The 21,778-nt window shown below is 33.6% G+C and overlaps 2 protein-coding genes across 3 annotated transcripts in view; one reads left to right on the forward strand and one right to left on the reverse strand.

The window, feature by feature from the left end:
- LOC108738001 (TSC22 domain family protein 1-like) overlaps positions 1-11,997 on the reverse strand; it is a 36,387-nt gene extending 24,390 nt beyond the window's left edge. The window contains exons 1-2 of one of the 2 annotated variants that reach the window (XM_025974287.1): positions 11,450-11,997; positions 11,050-11,119 (exon numbers count right to left, since the gene is read on the reverse strand). In XM_025974287.1, coding sequence (XP_025830072.1) covers positions 11,050-11,119; positions 11,450-11,512 — 133 coding nt within the window. In that variant the 5' untranslated portion in view covers positions 11,513-11,997. The remainder of the gene's footprint in view (positions 1-11,049; positions 11,120-11,449) is intronic. The other variant, XM_025974288.1, reaches the window with a different exon arrangement.
- Positions 1-21,778, forward strand: part of LOC108742732 (histone-lysine N-methyltransferase setd3) — an 82,149-nt gene that overhangs the window by 26,665 nt on the left and 33,706 nt on the right. The window lies entirely within an intron of this gene.

Below are 21,778 nucleotides of genomic sequence, written 5' to 3' on the forward strand. Positions count from 1 at the left end.
GGGATTCAGTAGTACATGCGCCGTAGAGTAAAACATGCTTATCGGTTCTAGATATCATGAGTTTAATATTTGGAACAGAGGTTTGAAATTTTATAGTAAGATAGATAAAGCTTTGTTCTAAAGCTTATCGAAGCGCATTTTTTATTTTTTTAATTTCTATTAAAAATACGTGTCCTACAAGAAGCATCAACTTTAAACACTTGTAAAAGCTTTTAGTGACCATATTATTGAATACCAAAAACGTACCGAGTTAGTGTGAACCTTTGTCTGTTACCATACAAAAAATTAGATATTTATCTCGCAACATTAAATCACAATGTTTAGATTAGAAACCCATGTTTTTGGAAAAATTCACATTAGACACGAGCGGTCTATTGCGGTCAATCCTCTTAATAAACGACACCGAATCCTTTTCTGTTTAGCGATTGCAACCGCGAATAATGAAATTTTTAACCGCGAGTACAGGAACTGGGTTGCAATTTTTTCACCCGCGAATAAGGAAACCGTGAATAAGGAACTTTTACTGTAGTCGGGAAATAGCATCTTTCGTTTATCGTCAGTAATATCCTTGTATGTGTATAAAATTGGATACGACAAATAGAAAACTTTCCATTACTTGTTATGAAAAGTAAATAGCAAGAATATGGGTAACAAGTCATACTGATAATCCGTCGCCATTACGTCTTATTTACACGGAATGTTAACTTATTGGGGGTCATCGATGTGGTTAATAATAACATACTTTACAATAATAAAATACAACGTTCTTATCAGTTCTCTAAATACATAAACCGAATCACTTTATCTTATTATAAATAATAGTAACGAAGTCATTTACCTTTAGTGTAATTATTAAAGTAACCGATTCTGTTGTTCACGTTTTTATAGGCACGCACTCTCCTTCAAAACACCTATTTCAAAAGATAATAGGTACTATGAAAAAAAATTAAAAATAAAACTCAGCTAGTAATTTTGATCGATGTTTACAACATTATGGTGTTTGCACAATAATATCTTTCCGTGAAAGATGGTAGTGAACCACAAAGAGATAAATCGATATAGAAATAATACATTTTGTCAGCATAATATGATAGAGTATTACAAATTGCAAGTTTTCTTTTTAATTTTAATTTATACAATACAAACACATATTTCGTAATATTGTATGTTATTTTACTTAATTAGTAAGTAATGAAATCAATTAATATTACTAAACAGTAATTATTAAATCTTTACATTCTAACAAGGTTTGTCATACCATATTATGCTTATTATGTGTTCAAGAGTAAAAACAACTTGGAATACAAATAAAAGCCTACTATAAGGTTTTACATAAGAAAAAATGCTTAAAAATTAACATACAATAAACCACATGTCCATTGTGTAGTATTTTAATTTTAATTTATTAAGAACAATTAACCGCATCGTTTTTTTCTTTGAAATGAAAACAATAGTTGCAGTATGAGTAATAAGTTAATGGTAGTTGTCAGACGGCCTTTTTTTCATTCAATGAGGTAGCGTATATAAATCACAAATTCTCCAGTGTATTTACTGTTGGATAGTGCAATTATTGATTAGACAGGTATACTGCTGTAGTGGGAAAAAAACGTTTTTTTTTTTAACGTGTGAAGCGATTAAAAGTAGTAGCAAGTTGAAAATCGAACATACATAGATAGGGATTTTCTTTTAATGCAATGATTGAACGACCGAATGATCTTTTAAAAAATAGTATATGGTATAAGAAAATTCGTACAAATATCCTCCGCCATTTTTCATGTAAATAATAAGTCCAATTTAAAGTTTTTAATACGCTTTGTTCAAAACATCAGTTGGCTTAGAACAGTTTTTAGGGAAACAGATAGACGTGGTTGATAAAATACATTCCACACGATCATCAAATTATTCATTTTCGTGACATCATCGTCATAAGGTTGTCAGTCCTAAGACTGGTTGGACACGCACCACCACTCTTTCCTATCCTGAGCTAATCTTTGCATTTCCTTAAAACTAGAACAACCCATATTCTTAACTATTTGCAAACAGTAATCTAATCTAGGTCTACCTCTACCCCTCCTAACTTCCGTTTCTGCCTCTAATATGTCTCTGACTCGACCTTCATATCTGAGAAGGTGTCCTACCAATCTATCTCGTCTGTTTCTTATTGACTTCCCTAGAGTACTCTGTTCTCCTATTCGTTCTAATACCTCTTCATTTCTAACCTCTATCCATGTTATCCTCATTATTCGCATATAACACCACATTTCTAATGCTTCTAAGCTTTTCTTTTCCGCCACACCCACTGTCCATATTTCGCATCCGTACCAAGTCGCGCTCCAGACATACGCCATTAAAAATCTTTTTCGAATTTCTAAATTAACCGTTCGCGAACATAGAAGTGACTTCTTTTTATTGAAGGCGACTCTACCCTGCGATATCCTCTGCTTTATATCCCTACTACTCCTTCAGTCCTGACTTATCTGACCTAAAATCGGCCACTTTTCTAATTTTTCGTTTCCTATCATTATATTCGCTCTTTCCCTACTTTTTGTTTAAGTGACATGAAAAGAAAAATACCGACAATGAAATGTGTAACTTCTATGTTTGGTATAAATTTTGCCGTACCTACCATTATTCATCAGTGTAGAAATTGTGCCGATTAGGTTTGCTTTGTTTGTTTCTTAATAATGACATTTAATATTATGACTAAACAAAATCGTCTGATCTTTATAGTTTATAATGTGGCACAAAATCGATACATTTGCTCGCTTTTCTCCGTTCGTTCCTCTTTTAGCCAGGGTTTTCATGGTTATTGGTGATGATGCTTTTCCGTTTTTTGTTAAATGCGTAATGATTTTAATAAAGTTCCGAAATTACGTACCTGTTTGTAATTTAATAAAAGTGACTGAAGGCCTTGATGACGATGGCTCAAAAAACTGCCTGTAAGCGAAATTACTTCGAAATGAATGAGCTTCATGAAGCGAGATCGGAGCGAAAAAACTCGCGAATTAATTGGGACGCTGACTTTTTTTAAAAGCCCTTCACAAATCCCTGCTTAGCGGGAGTAATCTGCTTGTTGTTTCGAGTTCGTTAGGCCCTCAAAGAGTTCTCTATCTACATCCATGAGGCACAGCGAGGGAATGTAAAAATTTAAATTGCAACGCACCGCTCCCAGCCAATAAAGGCCACATTGCTTAGTTCATTTGTTTCACAATCCAAGCAAAATTATCATTCTCTTTTTTGCGGTCCTATATGTTTTTCTACCTAACGTACGCACATTTTTCTGTTACGTTCCCTGTTTTGTTTTTTGTTCGTTAAATTTTGGTTGTAATGAACGGAGTCAATGCATATAACCCTTCATCTCTGTTCTCTACGTTTAATCGATGGAAATGGAATACTATGTAGCTCTGTCGTTACTCTCATCACAGTTTTGTTTTAAAGCAAACAAGGAAGTTTTACAATTACGATGAAAACGCTATTCGTACCCACTTTACATGCGTGATTTAAATGCGGAACGAAACTAAAGGGAAGAGAAAACTGGATTATTACTATGTAGTTTAGTTAGTATCCATGAACCTAATTTATATTCCTTGCCATAAAACTGTACATACATACATTTCATTTAATATAAAATATTGTTTCCAATTCTTGTCCTTACTGTAGAGTGCGTACAGAACCAACACACCACAGCAGGTTTTTGACGTGACAACGTCTTATAATTCGATGGAGCCGGCTGCACGCACGAAAAAACATGACTCATGCGGCGTTACCTCGCTCTGAGGCGTTCCATTTAAGGCTTGAAATGCAAGCGAGAGCGCGGAACGAGCGACAAAGAGGCACAATCGGCCTCCGCGTTCGGCAGCGTTCGACATCTGTCTCTCTCCTACTTCAGCGAGCGATGCGTCCGCGTGGACAGCTGCTATACAATAATACATTTCCATTTACCTCCTTCTCTATATCCACACAAAATATCTATCAAACAAATAAAATTAAAAATTTCTTTTGAAAAATGAAACTATTCCATCAGTATTTTCTTATGATGTTGTCACGTTCAACTATCATCAGTAAACCGACTTTACAGACAACCGATTTTTTTGACTAAAGGAACTATTGAAAACGGAAAAAAAGCGTTTTCGTCTTGTATCATATCGCAGGTATCCATTTCCTTTGACATTACAATATTCTGGAACTAGCTGACTAACTAAAACTTTCTAACTAAGAAGTGAAAGGGTACCTTAGGTCTATTTTTAATCTCCAGGATGTTTTTGTTTAATCAGAATTTTGACGTTTGAGCAAAGGTTTCCCTAAATGGCATAGGCGAAGTCTATGCACCACCACCAACAACTATATCCAACTTATCTGCATTTATTAATCCCTTTATCCTTATTTTACAATTACGTTCCACAGTAGCGCTTCTGTCTATCGACTTACTGTGTACTTATGTACTCAGTAGATGTACTAATACAATAATACAAGAGATGAGAACATCTTAGTTAATAAGACCTGGCGCAAATTTAGAAACATCGAGCGATGTGTATGTTTGTGTTGTGTTGTGCCCGTATGCAATGGGCTCGACGATAAATAGAGCGAGCCCCTTGACGCCCGGCATCTACGACGTCGTTGTTTTACCTCGTAGCTGTAGCTGCTGCTGGGCTGGATGCACAACGTGACGTAAGCTTTTCGTAAATGAAAACTTGTGCAGGTCACGACCTCGGTCATGAAATTCATATCAGTGTAGGTAGGATACGGCACACGGGTTTCGCTTTGCTTTAGCCTATTCGTCCGCTTGCGGCTTGCTTCCTTGTCTACCTTACCTGGTTTGTGCTCGTACCATTAGAAAGTAATGACGCGTGACCAGAATCTGTAGAATAATTGGGTGTCTATACCAGCCAGTTGGTTGGTCTACACTCTGTACCTTACGTTAGTACATCTTTTACAAAGAAATAGACTTATAATTTAGCTCAAATTGTACATCTATAGGTATACAGATGATGATAGATCGTCCCACTAAATAGTGTTGACAGGAAGTAAAAAACCTGAAGGATTTCAAAGGTTTCCCGAAACATCTCTAATACGTTTTAACAAAGCTGGAGTTCTTACTGTGGTATCATTAATGGTTGTGTTGGACCTTCAAATAACTTTTTTATTGCTTAAGTCAATAGTTTACTTGTTATTTACAGCTTATCTATTTTCGAATTGTCCAGTCGGGTTAACTTTCAAATTTCTTTTTCCAATGTCATATTCAGATCTATGAATTTAAATATTATGGCATTATTGGAAAAGGATTCGGCAAGTAGTTTTCCCGATACCATGAAGGATTCCCATCGGAGTATCACATGAAAAACTTTGAAGCTATCTAAAATAATACTACGTAAGAAGTGCCATTGTACTACTCTATTCTTGAAGCAACCTGACATCATCATAATATCGTCAGTACGCACTTCAACTCCTTCCTATTCTAAGCCAATCTTCGCATTTCCAGAATCACATCCTTAACCATTTGGGAACAGTAATCTAATCTTTATATTCGTCTTCCTCTTTTTACTCACCCTGTATTTGCTTCTAATACGTCTCTTAATTAGCCTTTGATATTTTAGAAGGTGTCCTACCATCTTAACTTCTTTTTCCTTAACGACTTTCATTATGATGCCCACTGTTCTTCTATTTTGTCCATTCATTTCTAATCATTTTCTATCCACGATAGGTATTTTCATTATACCCCTGTAACACCACATGATCTCATCTCAAACTCCGCTTCTACCTTTTTCTTTTCCGCTGTTCACATTGTCCACACCTCGCATCCGTACAGAACCATGATTATTAAGAGACATATTCAATCAACTTTTTCGAATTCCCCCGAATTAGCAGTTTCTCTATCACCTTTTCCATCTTATGTTATATGATCTGCTACATAATAGTTGTAAGTGAGGATTTTTTTGTTTATTAAGGGAAAGATGTAAATAGCTTCCATTCGATTTTTTGCGTCTGTTTCATTCACGATCCATGTCAAAACGAATATACAAATTTGAATACATTCTCTCATTTTCAAAATGGCTTATACTTTACGACAACATACTTAACCACTTGTATTTACTGTTAGAATTACTTTTTTGATTTACCTCTGAATTGACTACAATATGAAGAAATCTGTACCATTGCACCTCACTGTTTTGGAGAAACATGTGCAGTGTGCAGAATATCACTGACGTACGGAGGGGGAAAGATTGTGAATTGTTAACTGAATATTGTAAAACCACATTTCGCTGTGGTTGTAGTGGACTGTACTTGAAAATGACGGTAGTGGAGGCAGTGGAGGCCAACTAAACTTAAGTATATGTACATATAGATACATATGATGATGTATACATATGTGTATGTATGAGATCCATGCTGCGTCCATGAACGATTACGTTTCTCGCGTTCTGACGTCGGTCGGTGCCACTGTTGATCCATTTTATTATTATTATTATTACTTACATAATAAGTACCATTTCCCACAACGGTTATTCACTTCGCGGCCGATGTGTAATAATGGTTATGACTGAATACGCAAAGGGGTTTGCGCTCCTTTATCACGCGATGTTGTAGACTTTAATAGTTGCGGGTGTGTTATACACATACGTGCAACTGTTACGGCTTTATCTTATAACAGCTACTGAACATTCAAATGGTATGACCTGCAGTAATGCATGCATGATCCGCGTGCAGGATATAACATGCACATAGTCTACTATATGGGAAGCTAACGTATTAGCCATTAACATTTTTTTCGGCATTTACTGTTTTACGGTGTGCAAATGACTTTTTTAAACTAAATTTAAGAAGGAGGTTGATAAAATATGTTTTTTTTTGCAATGTCTAAAACATTGAATAGCAACTTTTTAAACTTTAATTATATTTATTTTTAATTTTTCTATACCTAACCGGTACAAAACTTATAGGCTTAACGCAAATTAACACACGATTTTAGGACAATCGAGAGTAAGTACCTTATGGGTGGTTATAACAAGTGATTGCATCTTTTTAATGCATTAATTACACTTGAATATTTTTATTAATCTCTATATCTGACATTAATTTCTACGTTTGACTTAGCAGGGACGAAAATTATATCCCACCGGTAATTTATAGCTATATAAGTATAAAAGCGCTCTTTAAGGTATGATGTACAGTACATATTACATATGTTAACTAAAATAACTGTTCTTGCTGGTGTGATAGTGTATACCTAGTACCTATAAGAAGCCGAGGGTGTCAAGTGTTGAACGTACCCGTCGGCTTAAATAAAAACAAAAGGGGCCCGTGGGTTATGTGTAGCTAGTAGAGGCCATAATAAAGTTGAATAATCTGTCCATTTTTACTTTTGCATTTGATTTTTCTTCTCTAAGACACAGGAGAAAATTTATGTGCAAAATTAATGAGTTGAACAATTTATGACCGATTGTGTCAAGTAATCGCCTATGTACATTCTTGTTTCTATTTGATAATTAATATGTCCAGCAGCGCATTGCTTTGTTATTGGGTTGTAGGTGGATACACACGCACGACAGACACGATTACAACGCAAGTTTGTTTCTATTTTTTGCACTTCCGCAAGTATGTATTCGTGTATGCACCCCCGGCGAGAGTGTAACAGCAGCAACAATTTTTCCTCTTTAATTTGAAGATGTAGTCGATAAAAATTAAATGAATTTTCACATTAATATGTAAAATAGGATAGATTAATAGGACACCTTCTCAGGCAAGAAGGTCTAGTCAGAGACATATTAGAGGTAGAAACGAAAGTTAGGAGGGGTAGAGGTAGACCGAGATTAGATTACTGTTCGCAAATAGTTAAGGATGTGGGTTGTTCTAGTTTTAGGGAAATGCGAATTTTAGCTCAGGATAGGAAAGAGTGATGGTACGTGTCCAACTAGTCTTAGGACTGACGACCTTATGATGATCATGATGTAAAATCTAGTGAGGACAATATAGCACCTTCTTATAGTAATAATCTTTCAATTAATTAATTATTCTTGACAATATCTATAAGGAAGCGCTTTTAAAGCGCTAAAAAGTCTTAAAAAACTTTTGGGTGTTTCATTCCCATCAGCCACTAATACTCCGGACTATGCCGAAAGGTAGGCCATATCGCTCGCTTTTAAAGTTCTCTTATCAACAGCATATGATAATGTTTTTTGTATCTATCGTTCTGGTATAAGCAGCTTTGTAAAGGAAATTGGAGTGCTTGCGATAGAAGATGATCAAATATTTTGGAATAATAATACAACTTCTAATAAAAGAATAAGATTAAGTAAGTGTCTACCTTCGATATCCACATAAGATATGCAGACAGGATAATACGATATGCTAACCGTTCACCAACGGAATAATTAGATTAGGATATAGAGGGACGACTTGGTTATGATATAAGTGCACCTTGCATCATCGACAATGGTACCATCCGTTCAAATTTGGAGAGGGTATAGGTATACCATATTATACATATAATTCATTCATCCGTTTGAATTTACTTATTTATTCATCACTTTTTATTACTAACTGATTTAGGTTAAAAGTGTTAACATTTTTTAAAAATATTTATCAAAAGTAAATCCCACAAACAGATAATATATTGACAATTTTAAAAACCATTATACATACCTATATAAATAGCATTTATCGTAAATCAAACAATATAACAACAGATTTGACTAAATAACAATCAAGTAAATGAACTTTGCATGATTTTATTATGATCAAAAAATTAATTCAACACATCTATCTACTCACAATAATTTACAGCATTTTTAGATGTCATGCATGCTTAATAATATTCTAATTGTATGTAATTTACATCCATGAAAAATCCAAAACCTGTAAATATTAACAAATAGTTACAATAGAAAAAACAGGTGACATTGTAAACATTTCTAAGGTCGTATAATTTGATACTCTTATCGCGTTCATGCTGACGAATTTAAAACGGGTCGTGAACAGCATTTTAATTCGCATACGTTCATTTTATCGAGATCATGTTCCCTACTGTTTTTCAGCACAAAATAATCTTACATTGTTCATAACAATGAAGAGATACGTGCATATTTTGGAAATAAACTTTATCAATTTATCAGCTAGCTAGTATTCGTATGTGACACAATTTAATTCATATATTGTTAGATCATTTTCTAAAACTACGTGGTGCTACCATACTAAATTATTACAATATAATCTAATAATAATAATAATATAATATGACTGTGATTATAGCTTATGTAGTTTTATTCTAGGGTGGCGGTCAAATAATTACACAACTATATGTTTTTTGTAACGTTTCGGTTTATTTAACCATCTTCAGACTGGAAAAAACTGCATAATTTAATAATAACGGTCAGGAATCTAACTCAAATTGTGATTACAGCGACAGAGTAGGCCGATTTTGCATCTGTTTTTTTAATGTAATATAAAATGATTTTTGTTACGTGTTTTCGTTAAAAACAAATGTGAAACGCTCCTTCTCTTTTGATAAGAAACTGAATCTCATAAGACGTTGCATAATTAACCTCTATTACTCAACTTTCGTTTGATTGGATTTAACTAACAATAAACACCTTATCACTTTTCGCAAACTGATTACAGAATTTTTTAAAAAGTAAGAATTTGAATAACAAATCCGGTTTAGAAACAGGTTTGTCAGAGTACTTTGGTTGTAAAACGTTTTTGAGAATAAACAATTCATTCTGTTAATGTTCATTTTGAGGCTTTTTAATTATAAAAGAAAACTGTTTGTTCGCTAATAGCCTGAGTAATTCTGGTAGAAAAAGTATGTAATTAAGTAGGTCCCCGAATAATAGTTGCTTTATAATAATAAGTATATTTGTTGTTGGCTCCTTTCTCTAGTGTTTTTTTTTATTTGTTTTTAGCGGATTTTAATACAGTAGATTAGTAAGATTTAAAGTGTACTATTTCTGCAAATTATTAATTAGTGTGATTGTATTTCACGTTCAACAGAATTAAAATGCAGATAAACGATAAGCCAAATTAAATAGCAGTAATATGCTAGTTTAACACCAATAATACTGACATGCACCGCAACTGTGTATAATTAGGTGCGAATATTCTAATAAGAATTGAATTCGATTAAAAAGTAAAAACTAAGATTCCTATAAATTAAAAAGTAACCCCTCTCCTTCCAAGAAAACGATAAAGATGAAATTTGTTTCATCGTCACTTAATACATAATTATTAATGTGGAAATAAAAAACTTATTAGAAAGTTGTTGAACAAGATCATTCTGCTTAGCAAACAGAAATGCCTATACATACATGTAATATGTAGTAAAATGAGCTGCATAGTTACCAAACCAATGATGACATTGTAGTAAGTTTTCAAGGACAAACGTAGGAATCGGGATTCAAAATTTAATTACAAGAAGCAGGTATAGAAACAAAAAACTATACATTTCGTAGTCAAGTGTAACAAAGAGAAGGAAAGACGTGATCAATGCTAATACAGATTTCTACATTGAAGAGTTATTCATGGTAACGTTAGTAACGGACGATAAGGAAATTTCAAAAATATATTCCGGTTGATATCAGATATTACACAATTTTGATGTACCTACCCGTTGCGATATAAATTAATAAATAGCAACTTCATAAACTAATTCATATGATCTCTGTAAAACCAATGTAGGGGTACCCCTAGGCATTTCTTAGTTTTGGTTTTACCATTTGCTGGGTATTTCTCATTTGCTCTGTAGTCTATTAATTGTATGCATTCATATTCATGAGAATAATCATTTATTAAGGTCTTATTATTTACACTTTTGTACTGAATTAATATCCCAAAGGCAAATGTATAAACTCTATACCTTATTGGGTATTTGATCAGAATCTGAGTTTTTCTTTAATTTAATTGCAAATTAATACACTTTTTGAGGTACTCGATATATGTATTAATGAATAACATAATAATAAATAATAACAAATTTCTATGAATAAATTATAATTAAATTTGATTCATAATAGTGAAAGTGGTACAAAAAATAAAGAAGTGAATATCTTTACTCACCGACAGTGTTCAAGACATGATCTTCTATTTCATCGTCAGATTCTGTACCAGAGTCGTGATCTTCATCAGCCTAAACAAGGAAAAAGAATTAGAAATAAATTCTTTATTCCGGATGAAGTAATTTTCTACAGTCGGCCATATTTACCGGCAGAGAAATTTCGCTTTCATTCATAAACTGTTTCAAAAATTTTGAAAATAATTCGTTGCAAGGGAAGAAAAATAAACTAAGCTTGATTTAAATGAGATCTGATGTTCGGAAAATTGTAACGAACAGAGAAAATCGAAACCGGAAAACACATTCCTTTGTTCCTACTGTGTTACAGGCAGCCATTTTTTACTCATATTTGACCTTCAGTGGGGTTGCCCTTACAAATTATTTTCTCCCCCAAATGATACACACCTTTGCGAAATTATCATCGTTTATTGAATGAGTTCTTAACTTATAGGTGAGGAACTTCAGCATATTTCGTTTGCGGATCTGTCGTTTTTCCGGTTTTGCCGCCACAGTTGCCGATTTCACAAACGTTTCACCGAAAAAGTTTATCCAACTCGCGCAAGCATTCTACAACACCGATATTTAGTCTAATAACAAGCCTCCACTATATTAAGTTGACATTTCCTGGGAAGCTTACTACTATTGCTTTCTCTGACCGGGCCTTACTACCAATTGTACGTATAGTCAGCTGCACTACGCGATTAGAACGATTTACTGTTACTACGAGGGGGAGGTACGGTTTCCTCTGTATTCTACTACCACTATTTTGACACTGAATTTCGGTGCTCACTTCATGGATATACACTATACATTAATTTTACTACCTACTGAATGCAATTTTTGCTTGCACTCCTCAAAAATTTGGTAATTATCAATATTAGAACTAGTAACCGACAAACTGCCTCTCCTCTACTTTATCTTGGACTCGTCCGTATCTCATTGATGACAGAGTAGGTCTGGTTGTTTGCAGGCTTTTCATTGGAGGTTCAGTTTCATCATACCTCTTCATTCAGGCTACGGTTAGCTTTTCTGTTTCATCCAGTGAGTTGAGTAATGTTAAACTTTTCGCGATTCGTAGCGCGTAGCATAACTGGGCGCAGAAGTTAGAATTCCAGGACCGGATTGAATGGAATGCTTAATCAATACAACAGTGTGACAAAGAGACCGAATTGACTATAACTCATAACTATATCTGCTTGGATGAAAAAGCCTTATTGATATCTGAAACTATTTTTTGGCATATACATACATCTGTTAATGAAAATCATAAAGGTAAAGAAAAGGAATTCGTTGTCTTCTGTTCAGAAATTAAAAATTTTCCCTTTCATAATCGACAATTTTTGTTCGCAACTCCACAAATAACAGGAGTCCCTTTGTTCTGGATGTAAGGACAATTGAGTTTCAGTAGCTTCAACATGTGTTTATATATTTCGAATTGTCGTTTTTGTAGCATTTTTTTTAATGTATGTAATTGTAAGTACAGATCTGACCTCTGTTCTGTGAGAGTTAGGATAATCCTTCCCGAAATAAAAAAAATTGTTATTACACTATTACGTAAGGAAGGCATGACATATTATTTATGTGTGATAGTGTAAGCAAATTGTACACTCGTATTTTCAGGATTAAAGCACTTTTTGATTCTTTTTTGTTGACAATGAGCAAAAGGAGTGGCGAAGCGCACTCACAACAGTCAGTCGCCGGTTTGTTCAAATTTCATTCAATACTAGGAATATCCTAACGCACCACTGAATTGGGGTGAGCTATAATTAGGGATCGGGAGCGCTCTGCTTGTTGAATGAAAGGGATGTACTGTGGTCATACGGGACCCGTTTACCTTCACCGGACGGTTCCATTATAAGCACCGATGTCGCTTTATTTAAAACGTGGAGGTACATTTTAATGAACACATTAACGTATCATTTTTTGTAAGGTACTTCTAAGCCTCGTTGAGTACCTGATAAAGTTTGTACAAAGTCTTTTGACAAAATAACACGAGCTTTATCATAAATGAACCAAATCAATATCAAGTTTGACATAGTAAAAAATGCTGCACTTATATTGTTTATCGTTTCAAGTATGTACCTGCAAACAGATAAATGCTTCTTTGAACCAATCTTCATTTAAATCATACGGGTGGGATTGGTACCATTTGTCGGTTAAATTGAAACAGTAATATGCTAGGTGCGAAAAATTAATTCCTTGAACAATTAGTTAATAATCTTTTAATCTTTTTTACAATAAATTGACGGACTCATGGGTGTTTTTTTTTACAAAAATATCTAAAATTTGTAGAATAGTTGCTTACGGGATTCCTGTATACACTTGTTAATATTGTCAAAAAATACTTGTTACAGTAGATTTTTTACTGGATATCCATCCTGGAGTGATTAGAATTACAAATTGTGCAAAGAGACGAACATATCAAAAGCAAGAGAAGAAGGACGTATGTTCTATGAACAATTACAGAATGAAAAAATACCCTCTAACCACAGGCTGCCACTAATAGAAGCCTTTAATGCTCGATTTGGAATTGGGATAAGTAACGACAATGAAGATCTGTTGATAAAATTCTGTTCCCAGAATAGTCTTAGAATCAACTATACGATTTCAAATACAAATATATCTTTATAAATACGCCAGAAACAACAATCTATGACGTATTGATAAATAGGCAATTTAAACCTACACAAAATGATAGACGTAAGAACACTGAACTCGACAACATAGGTAGTGAACATGCACTTGGAAGCAATTAGAAACGATAGCATAAAAGATCTCTATTCAGGAAAGTTCATATCTCCGCGAAACCTATAAATACATAACTAATGAACACAAACAGTGTGGAGAGTGCATGGAGCAAAGTGAAGGCAAATGTCACAAAAGCAACAAATGAATCAAACGGAAAAAGGAGAATTACAACAGGAGTTGTAAACAAGTATAAAACACCATGGTACACGGAGGAAGTTAAGGAAATCAAACTAAAAGACCAGATAATTGGCAATTTTACAAATATCGAGCGGCATGGTCCAGAGGTTTAGTCCATTGCTTAGCATTCCGGAGGACGCCGGTTCAATTGCTGATCCGTCTGCCTTGGTTTCCTTGGATCACTTAGGCAAATGCTGGGTCAGTAATATTCCACACATAATCTTTCATTCTCTTCTGTCTCCATTCCGTCCGTCTTATTTTTCTCACACTAACCATCTCCCAACCATTCCCACGATTCCTGAAAGAACGCTGAAGAGGGCCTTCCACCCTACCTTCCGGAGGGACTGCCCGCCCACTAGCATTAGTGGCTGAAGGGAATGAAACACCCAAAAGTTTTTTAAGATTTTTAGACCTTTAAAAGCGTTTCCTTATTGTTCTTCTCTTCATTTCTTCTTCTGTCTTCATTTCGTCCGTCTCATCTTTCTCACCCGAACCATTACCCACCCAGTCCCACAATTGCTGAAAGGAGGCTGAAGAGGGCCCTTCGCCCTACCTTCCGGGGTAGTCCGGAGGGACTGCCCGCCCACCAGCGTTAGTGACTGATGGTGTTGGACGAAAGTAAGCAAGACTGTAAAGATAAATGCAATAGATAACCCCCAGTGGAAAGAGTATTTTGAAAAACTACGGAGAAGAGGAGAAACACACACCAATTACGAAAGAATCAAACGAAGACGAGTAGGTAAACGTAACAGCAAATGAAATTTAAGACGCAATTAAAAAACCAAAAACTGAGAAGCTCCCTGGCTAGATGGAATAGGAATGACTTGCTAAAGGTCGGCAAAAACTGTTTAATACAAGAACTTACAAAATTATGTAATAAAATATTGAACAATCGTAAATTACCAGAAGAATGAAATCAAAAAAACCCTGAGTATTACCATGGGATCAATCTAATAAATGTGTGTCAAAAACTTCTATACAATATTATCCTAAACAAGCGTTAAATAGAAATAAGCGAAGAACAAAAAGGGCTCCGTACCTACTAACCAACGACGCGACTTGTATAACGTCAGGTGATGGAAAAAGCGATAGAATCATTGAATTTAACAGATCTGATTCTTTTGTAGACTTGAAGAAAGCATTCGATCAGGTGAATGAGTGAAACTATCTGACATTATCTCCTTATTAGTTGAAGGAAAAGTGCTACACCACAACCCAAATATGAACAAAAAATAAAGTATCGGAAGTCGTTAAATGTAACTCTGGTATAAGACAAGGTGACTCGCTAAGTCCAGCCCTGTTAAATATTGTGATGGAAAAAATAATAACTAGGGGATCTAACGGGATCTAGGATGGGGACTAAAAATTTAACAATAATATGATATGCCGACAGCGCATTACTTTTAACAGACACAGAGGATAATTTCCACAGACTACTACATAACTTTAACGTAACAACAAAACAAAATAATATGACTGTAGGACAGAAAGAAATTCAGATATACCACAACAATGTAACATAGCCGACAACACGAAATTCATACGACAAAGAAGAAGATTTTGGAATGAACATGAAATAAGAATGTAAAAAAAAAGAAATGTAGGAAGACCACAAAAAGATGGGCTCAAAGTTGGTTATCTTCGGAAGAGGATACTCCGTGATAAAAATTCGAAGCGTGAAGAAAACAGGGTAGTACGGTAATAATCTGCGACAAAAGAAGAAGTAAACGGACCCGTGTTTGTCTATAACTCCAAGCCATTATCCACTGCGAGTTTATTTCACGAGTATTTGGGCAAAAAAGTATTCCTGCATAGCCGCATCCCTCATAAAGTCCGGATTTAACCCCGTGTGATTTGTTTCTTTTCTCAAAAATGAAATTCTACATCAACGGTATTCATCGTAGCGGAGCAGTAGAGGTCAAGGCAGCTGTGAATGTTTCTGAACTCCATATCATCAAAAGGCTACGAGAGGTGTTTTCATGAGTAGGGTGGCCACTGTGAATGCCGATGATAAGGTATTGAGCAAAAATTAATTCACTTGTGTTTTACAAATTTCTAGACTTAAGTGGAACACACCTCGTATATATAGACAATACATATTACATATTGTAAATGAAATTTATCAGCAGGCGTCAGACTGTCTATACGTTGTCATAAAAATGGAGTTCTACTAATAGACTGTGACATGGTTTTCGCTTTTACGTAAAGTATTAACTGTGGAAAGTTATAAGCAAAATTTCGACATGATTTCGCCAGTTTTTGCCTCTAACTCAAGAATAATTATTTAACAAATATTGATAGGATTAAAGAACTAAAGAACAGAGTCAGAAGCAGGGTTGACGTCAAAATCAGATTTAATTTGAAGGTGATGAAGTGGTATAGAAGTATAGATCCAGCCGAAGCAGCAACCAAAAAAAAAATATTTTCAAAGCCGAAAACTTAAGTTAATAGTAATGCACAAAAAAACCTTTATCCCCGCGAACATGGCCAATTGTCAATTACGTATAAAGGAGAAAATTTAAGATATTTATTCACACCCACGGTTGCCTTGTACACAATAAACCAGTTTTCTTTTAATAAACAATTCATTGAATTTAACAACACAATTTATTTAAAATGAGATGTTATCGTGCTATAGAAGGATACCGTGGATAGAAAAGGTTTAAAATAAAAAAAAGATAAGGAAGAGTTGTTAGGACAATTAATTGGACATTAAGGTCTAGTAGAAGACATACTAAAAGCAGAAACAGGAGTTAAGGAGGAACAGAGGTAAACCTAGATTAGATTACTATTCGCAAGATAGAGATATAGACTACTCTAGTTTCCTAGAAATACGAAGATTAGCTCAAAATAGGACAAAGTGAAGCAGTCTTCGGACTAAAGACCTTATGTTGATGATGCGTACTTTTAATAATATAAATGTACTTCTCTATTGTTTTTTTTTTAATGTGTGTAAAACAGCTCTAGGTTTATCCTATAGGTACTTATAGTGAAGAGCAACTTGGTCTTACAGTCTTGGTCTTGGTCTTGCGAAAATGCTGTCTTTATACTGCCAAGAGTAAGAGCTAGGTTGAACGAACAAGACCAAGACTAAAACCAAAACCAAACGAACAAACTCAAGACTAAAACCAAGGCAGAATACGCAAGACCAAAACCTAATACGCGAGACTAAACGAAAAATGTGTGAATGTACGAGTTAAACTACTTGAAGCAACTTTAATATATTTTTTTCTTGAAATAAAACACCAAGGGAAACGTAAAATAATTTGAGTTATTGGGGTTTTTATTTACTAAGGATTTAAGTTTAAGCTTTAAAATTATGGATTTCAACTTTTTCCTTTAGTACAGGTCCACTAACACTAATGTTTTTATTTCTACAGTGTCTAAACCATGTAAACAAGCATTTTTTTAAAATAGGAAATTCAGCAATTCTTCGTCTTTTACTTCTTTCACTTTCTCCCGATTCAAACCACTTTTCACTGTTTACTGAGGTGCGATGCCCAAATTATTCGTTTAAGGGTTTTTATTTTAAGTAATAGAGGTTTTGGACTCCGAGGGGAAGGGAACACAAAATTTTATGAATTTATAGAGGTTATTACGTTATCGAGGTTTAAGTTATCAAGGTTCTACCGTATTTGAAATTTTCAGATTTTAATACTAAATGTAGGAAAAAAGAAACATTACCACTGTTTGAAAAAAGGAAAAAGGGATCTACAAGAATGTCCTCGGACAACACATATAGAAAAGAACAAATTTTTTCCGATATTTTTACTTCTTTCAAGTACCTTGTACTATTTTGTTCGTTAAAAGGTCAATTTATGAGTTAGACAAATCAATCCGCATACACTGTTGATATATATTTTTATTTACCACTTGATTGGAGTGTGATTCATACCAAATACGGTTTAGTAATTTAATAGAGAAAGTAATTCAAACTTAAGCAAAAAATGATAATAAATTAATGTTTAAATGCAAATTATCCGCTTTACTTAGGCTCAAATCATGGCGTAAATTGTCTCTCAGTCTCCCTGTACACTTGTAACGAAACAAATCATAAATAAAGTGAGAACTATTTATTTTAATGCAGGGGTGAAAAAGCTAAAACATTTTTTAAATACGATGCAACGTAAAGCACAATATAATATTGACAATGAAAGAATCAGGTATTAGATGTTATTATAACGATTTAAAACGATTTTAGATAGTATGTAAGAGAATATTAAAATCCATTCCGTTTTGGTTTAATTGTGTCGAATAATCAAATGGATTTCATTAATTGTAAGAATGCAAACTCATTTGTTAAAATGACCGTGGTTACGTAAGATCTTTGTTATGGTTCATCTAATGCTCACCAACTCGAGTTGTTTATACCTACATATATACGTAATTCAGCGTAAATCGGTTAAGGATCTACAACTTCTTGTCGAATTGTTTTAGGAAACTAGTTTATTTGAATTGTTACAATATTATGAAACATTTATGGTCATTTTCTATGAAGCTGTGATTACTTGTAATTGACAGATTCGTTAAACGCAGTCGATATTAAATTGCTGTGAATAGGCATTTCCTGTGTGCCGTTTTTATGATCATTTGATAAACGACAGGAAGTACTGCAGTGTTAATTAACTGTAAATTATTTTGGTCTCGACGAATTCCAAAAGATTCTACCGTGATTGAATTTAATTAGGAAACTATTCAGAATTTTTGTTTTCTCAATATGTTCATTTAATTATATGTCTACTAGTACAGTTTTGTAGAAAACACGTTTTTATATAACGTAGTAAGTGTTAAGAAAAAATATTTAACAAAAACTTCTTTAATTGGAATTTTTAATTGAAAATCATATCAATCTTATGACATGGTGGGCTTGTTTAAATGTCAATATTCGTATATTGGTTCTTTGTTAATTATCTCATCATCATCAAACGGTCGTCAAGCCTAAGGCTGGTTGGACACGCACCTCCACTCTTCCTATTCTGAGCTAATCTTCGCATTTCTCTAAAACTAGAAAAACCCATATCCTTAACTATTTGCGAACAGTAATCTAATTTAGGTCTACCTCTACCCCTCCTAACTTACGTCTCTGTCTCTAATATGTCTCTGACTAGACCTTCATGCCTAAGAAGGTGTCCTATTAACCTATTTCGCCTATTTCTTATGGACTTCCATAGAGTCGTTTGTTCTCTTATTCTTTCTAACTTTCTCTATCCACGGTATCCTCGTCAATCGCCTGTGACACCACATTTCCAACGTTTCTAACCTTTTCTTTTTCGCCGCGCCCACTGTCCGTGTTTCACACCCGTACAACGCCGTGCTCCAAACATACACCTTTAACAATCTTTTTCGAATTTCTAAATTAATCGTTCGCGAGCATAGAAGTGACTTCTTTTTATTGAAGGCGACTCGAACCTGCGCTATCCTCTGCTTTATATCCATACTACTCCTTCCGTCCTGACTTATCTGATTTCCTAGATGCCTAAAATCAGCCACTTCTTTTAATTTTTCGTCTCCTATCTTTATATTTGCTCTTTCTACTTTCCTTCCATTGCCTACCAGTGTTTTTATTTTACTTTTATTTATTTTCATACAGTACTGTTTTATCAATGCCGCTTCCATTTTATTTAAACCTATCTCCAAATCCTCCTTGCTAGATGCTAATACTACTATATCATCTGCAAATCTAAGTATACTAATCTTTCGCTCTGTAAAATGGTGTTTGAGGATTGTAAGAATACATAAATTACCGTTACAATATACTTTTTCTTATAAATTTTCAATTTCTGATACCATTTGTGAGCTATTTTCAAGGAGTTTAATTTTTAAATTTACGAAAGAATTATTAATTTCAAAATCTACAACTTTAACGATTAAATCAAGATAAAACATAGAGACGGTATGTATAAGTTTTATGACGTCTGTAAAGTTCTTATTCTTGAGAAATTGAATATACGGGTAATAAAAGCACAAATTGTGTATATTTTATAAAACTAGCACTGTTTTGTCGACGGAAAGGTGTGAATAGTAGGTCAAATACGATAATTACTAAATAACATAACATGGGCATACATACAAATGTCACGTACTCAAAAATTTTTGGCTTCGAAATCAAAAAAGAAATGGTTCGAGTTTCGTAAAATTTGCATGTTATTATGCCGATTCTATATTTAGAACCCAGATGTTCAACATCATACACTTTTTCGTTGTGAGTTTTGGCAAGAAAATGCATTCTTTGGAAATATGCGCTCACAATTGCATACGAATGGAGCGAGAAAGTTGGATATCAAAGAAATCCTACTTAACTCGATGTTTACATTTCCTTTGTTTTTATTTTTTTTAACATTCTTTTATTGAAAGAATAAACCTGTAACCGAATAAGCCGGTAAACATAAATCGCAAAAAAATAAAAGACTGGAAATTTTTTTTTTATTAAATAACATGCAATAACTTCCACAACGTAGTCTGTAAGGCGACGTGTGGCGAGTTTCTAGGAGTTCATCACTCTTTTCTTGTAATTTGATTTTTTGTCAGGATAGTTAAGGATAACATATTATATATATGACTCAGTATTTTTACAATTATGTATATCATGGCGATACTTTGTATTTACAAATATAACATAATGCATAATGCTAACACCTAAATTACTTTGATATACATATGTTATTCGTAGTAAATACAAAAGAAAGACCTTGTTGTTATTATTTTGATAGTGATCTGATTGATTTTTTTACGTTTTTTTTACAATCAATAGGTACTAGTCGTATTGTACGACCCGGCTCTTGTTTAAATAATAATTTTCAAGCCTATCGCATATTTATCAAGAACAGAATTTGATTAAGAATAGCAAAAGTTTCCAAGAGAAAACAGAATGTGATGGGATAGGGACTGAAATTTTATTTTATGACCGCTTCATACAAATTTCGTGCTCCACTTTCTTGACTAATTTTTTAAAAATACTCCCCAGTTGTTTTTATGTGCTTATCTAGACCATTCTGTAACGTAGTGAATGCCAATTTTTTTTACGTAATCGAAATAATGTTGTTGTTTTCTCACTTCCAAGAATAAATAGAATGTAATTGAGGCAATGTAGTACTTTAAGATTAAATAACTGGCCAAATCTGTTAGGAAAAAAATACATTTTTTTTGAATTGGTACGTTGAACATATCGAATGACGGATAGTATAGATACGGTACGGATTTCTAACTGATTAATGGATATTTAATCAGAGCATATTGTATGACTATATATTTTAAATAATTCAATAACAATGCTTGTTTGTTTGTATATTTGTTTGGAGTATTTTAGCTAAATCTGATGAGCCACTTTTAACAATACTTGGATAATATGTATATATATATTGTGTCCACGATAATTAAAATTGATCATGTTATCATTATTCGTTATGAAAAAACCTGCAGGTAATTCCCTAAACGCAGAAAACTTGACTAAAATATTAGTTTCAATTTTATAAATAATAAAAAATGATTTTGATATTGTTAAATCAGTTTGTAATTAATTTGTAGCATTTTATAATACTGACTTTCTTGTTTTAGGTAAGTCAAAATAATACTTATATCAAAACGAAGAGAATCGCTAAAGCTATGTAAGTGATATTATATTTTTATATATTATAACGCCAAATAATAAAATTAGCCTATAAATACGTATATACACACTTATAAAATTTATATGCGTCTACATACTTCATTCTACTATAGCTATTCGAAATCATTAATGTGTATGAACCCATCTAAATTTCTTTAATTAACTAAGTAATAATTTTTTATGTTATGTATTAAATCTAACTA

The sequence above is a fragment of the Agrilus planipennis genome, unplaced genomic scaffold (assembly GCF_000699045.2).
Source record: "Agrilus planipennis isolate EAB-ADULT unplaced genomic scaffold, Apla_2.0 scaffold109, whole genome shotgun sequence".
NCBI lineage: Eukaryota > Metazoa > Arthropoda > Insecta > Coleoptera > Buprestidae > Agrilus > Agrilus planipennis.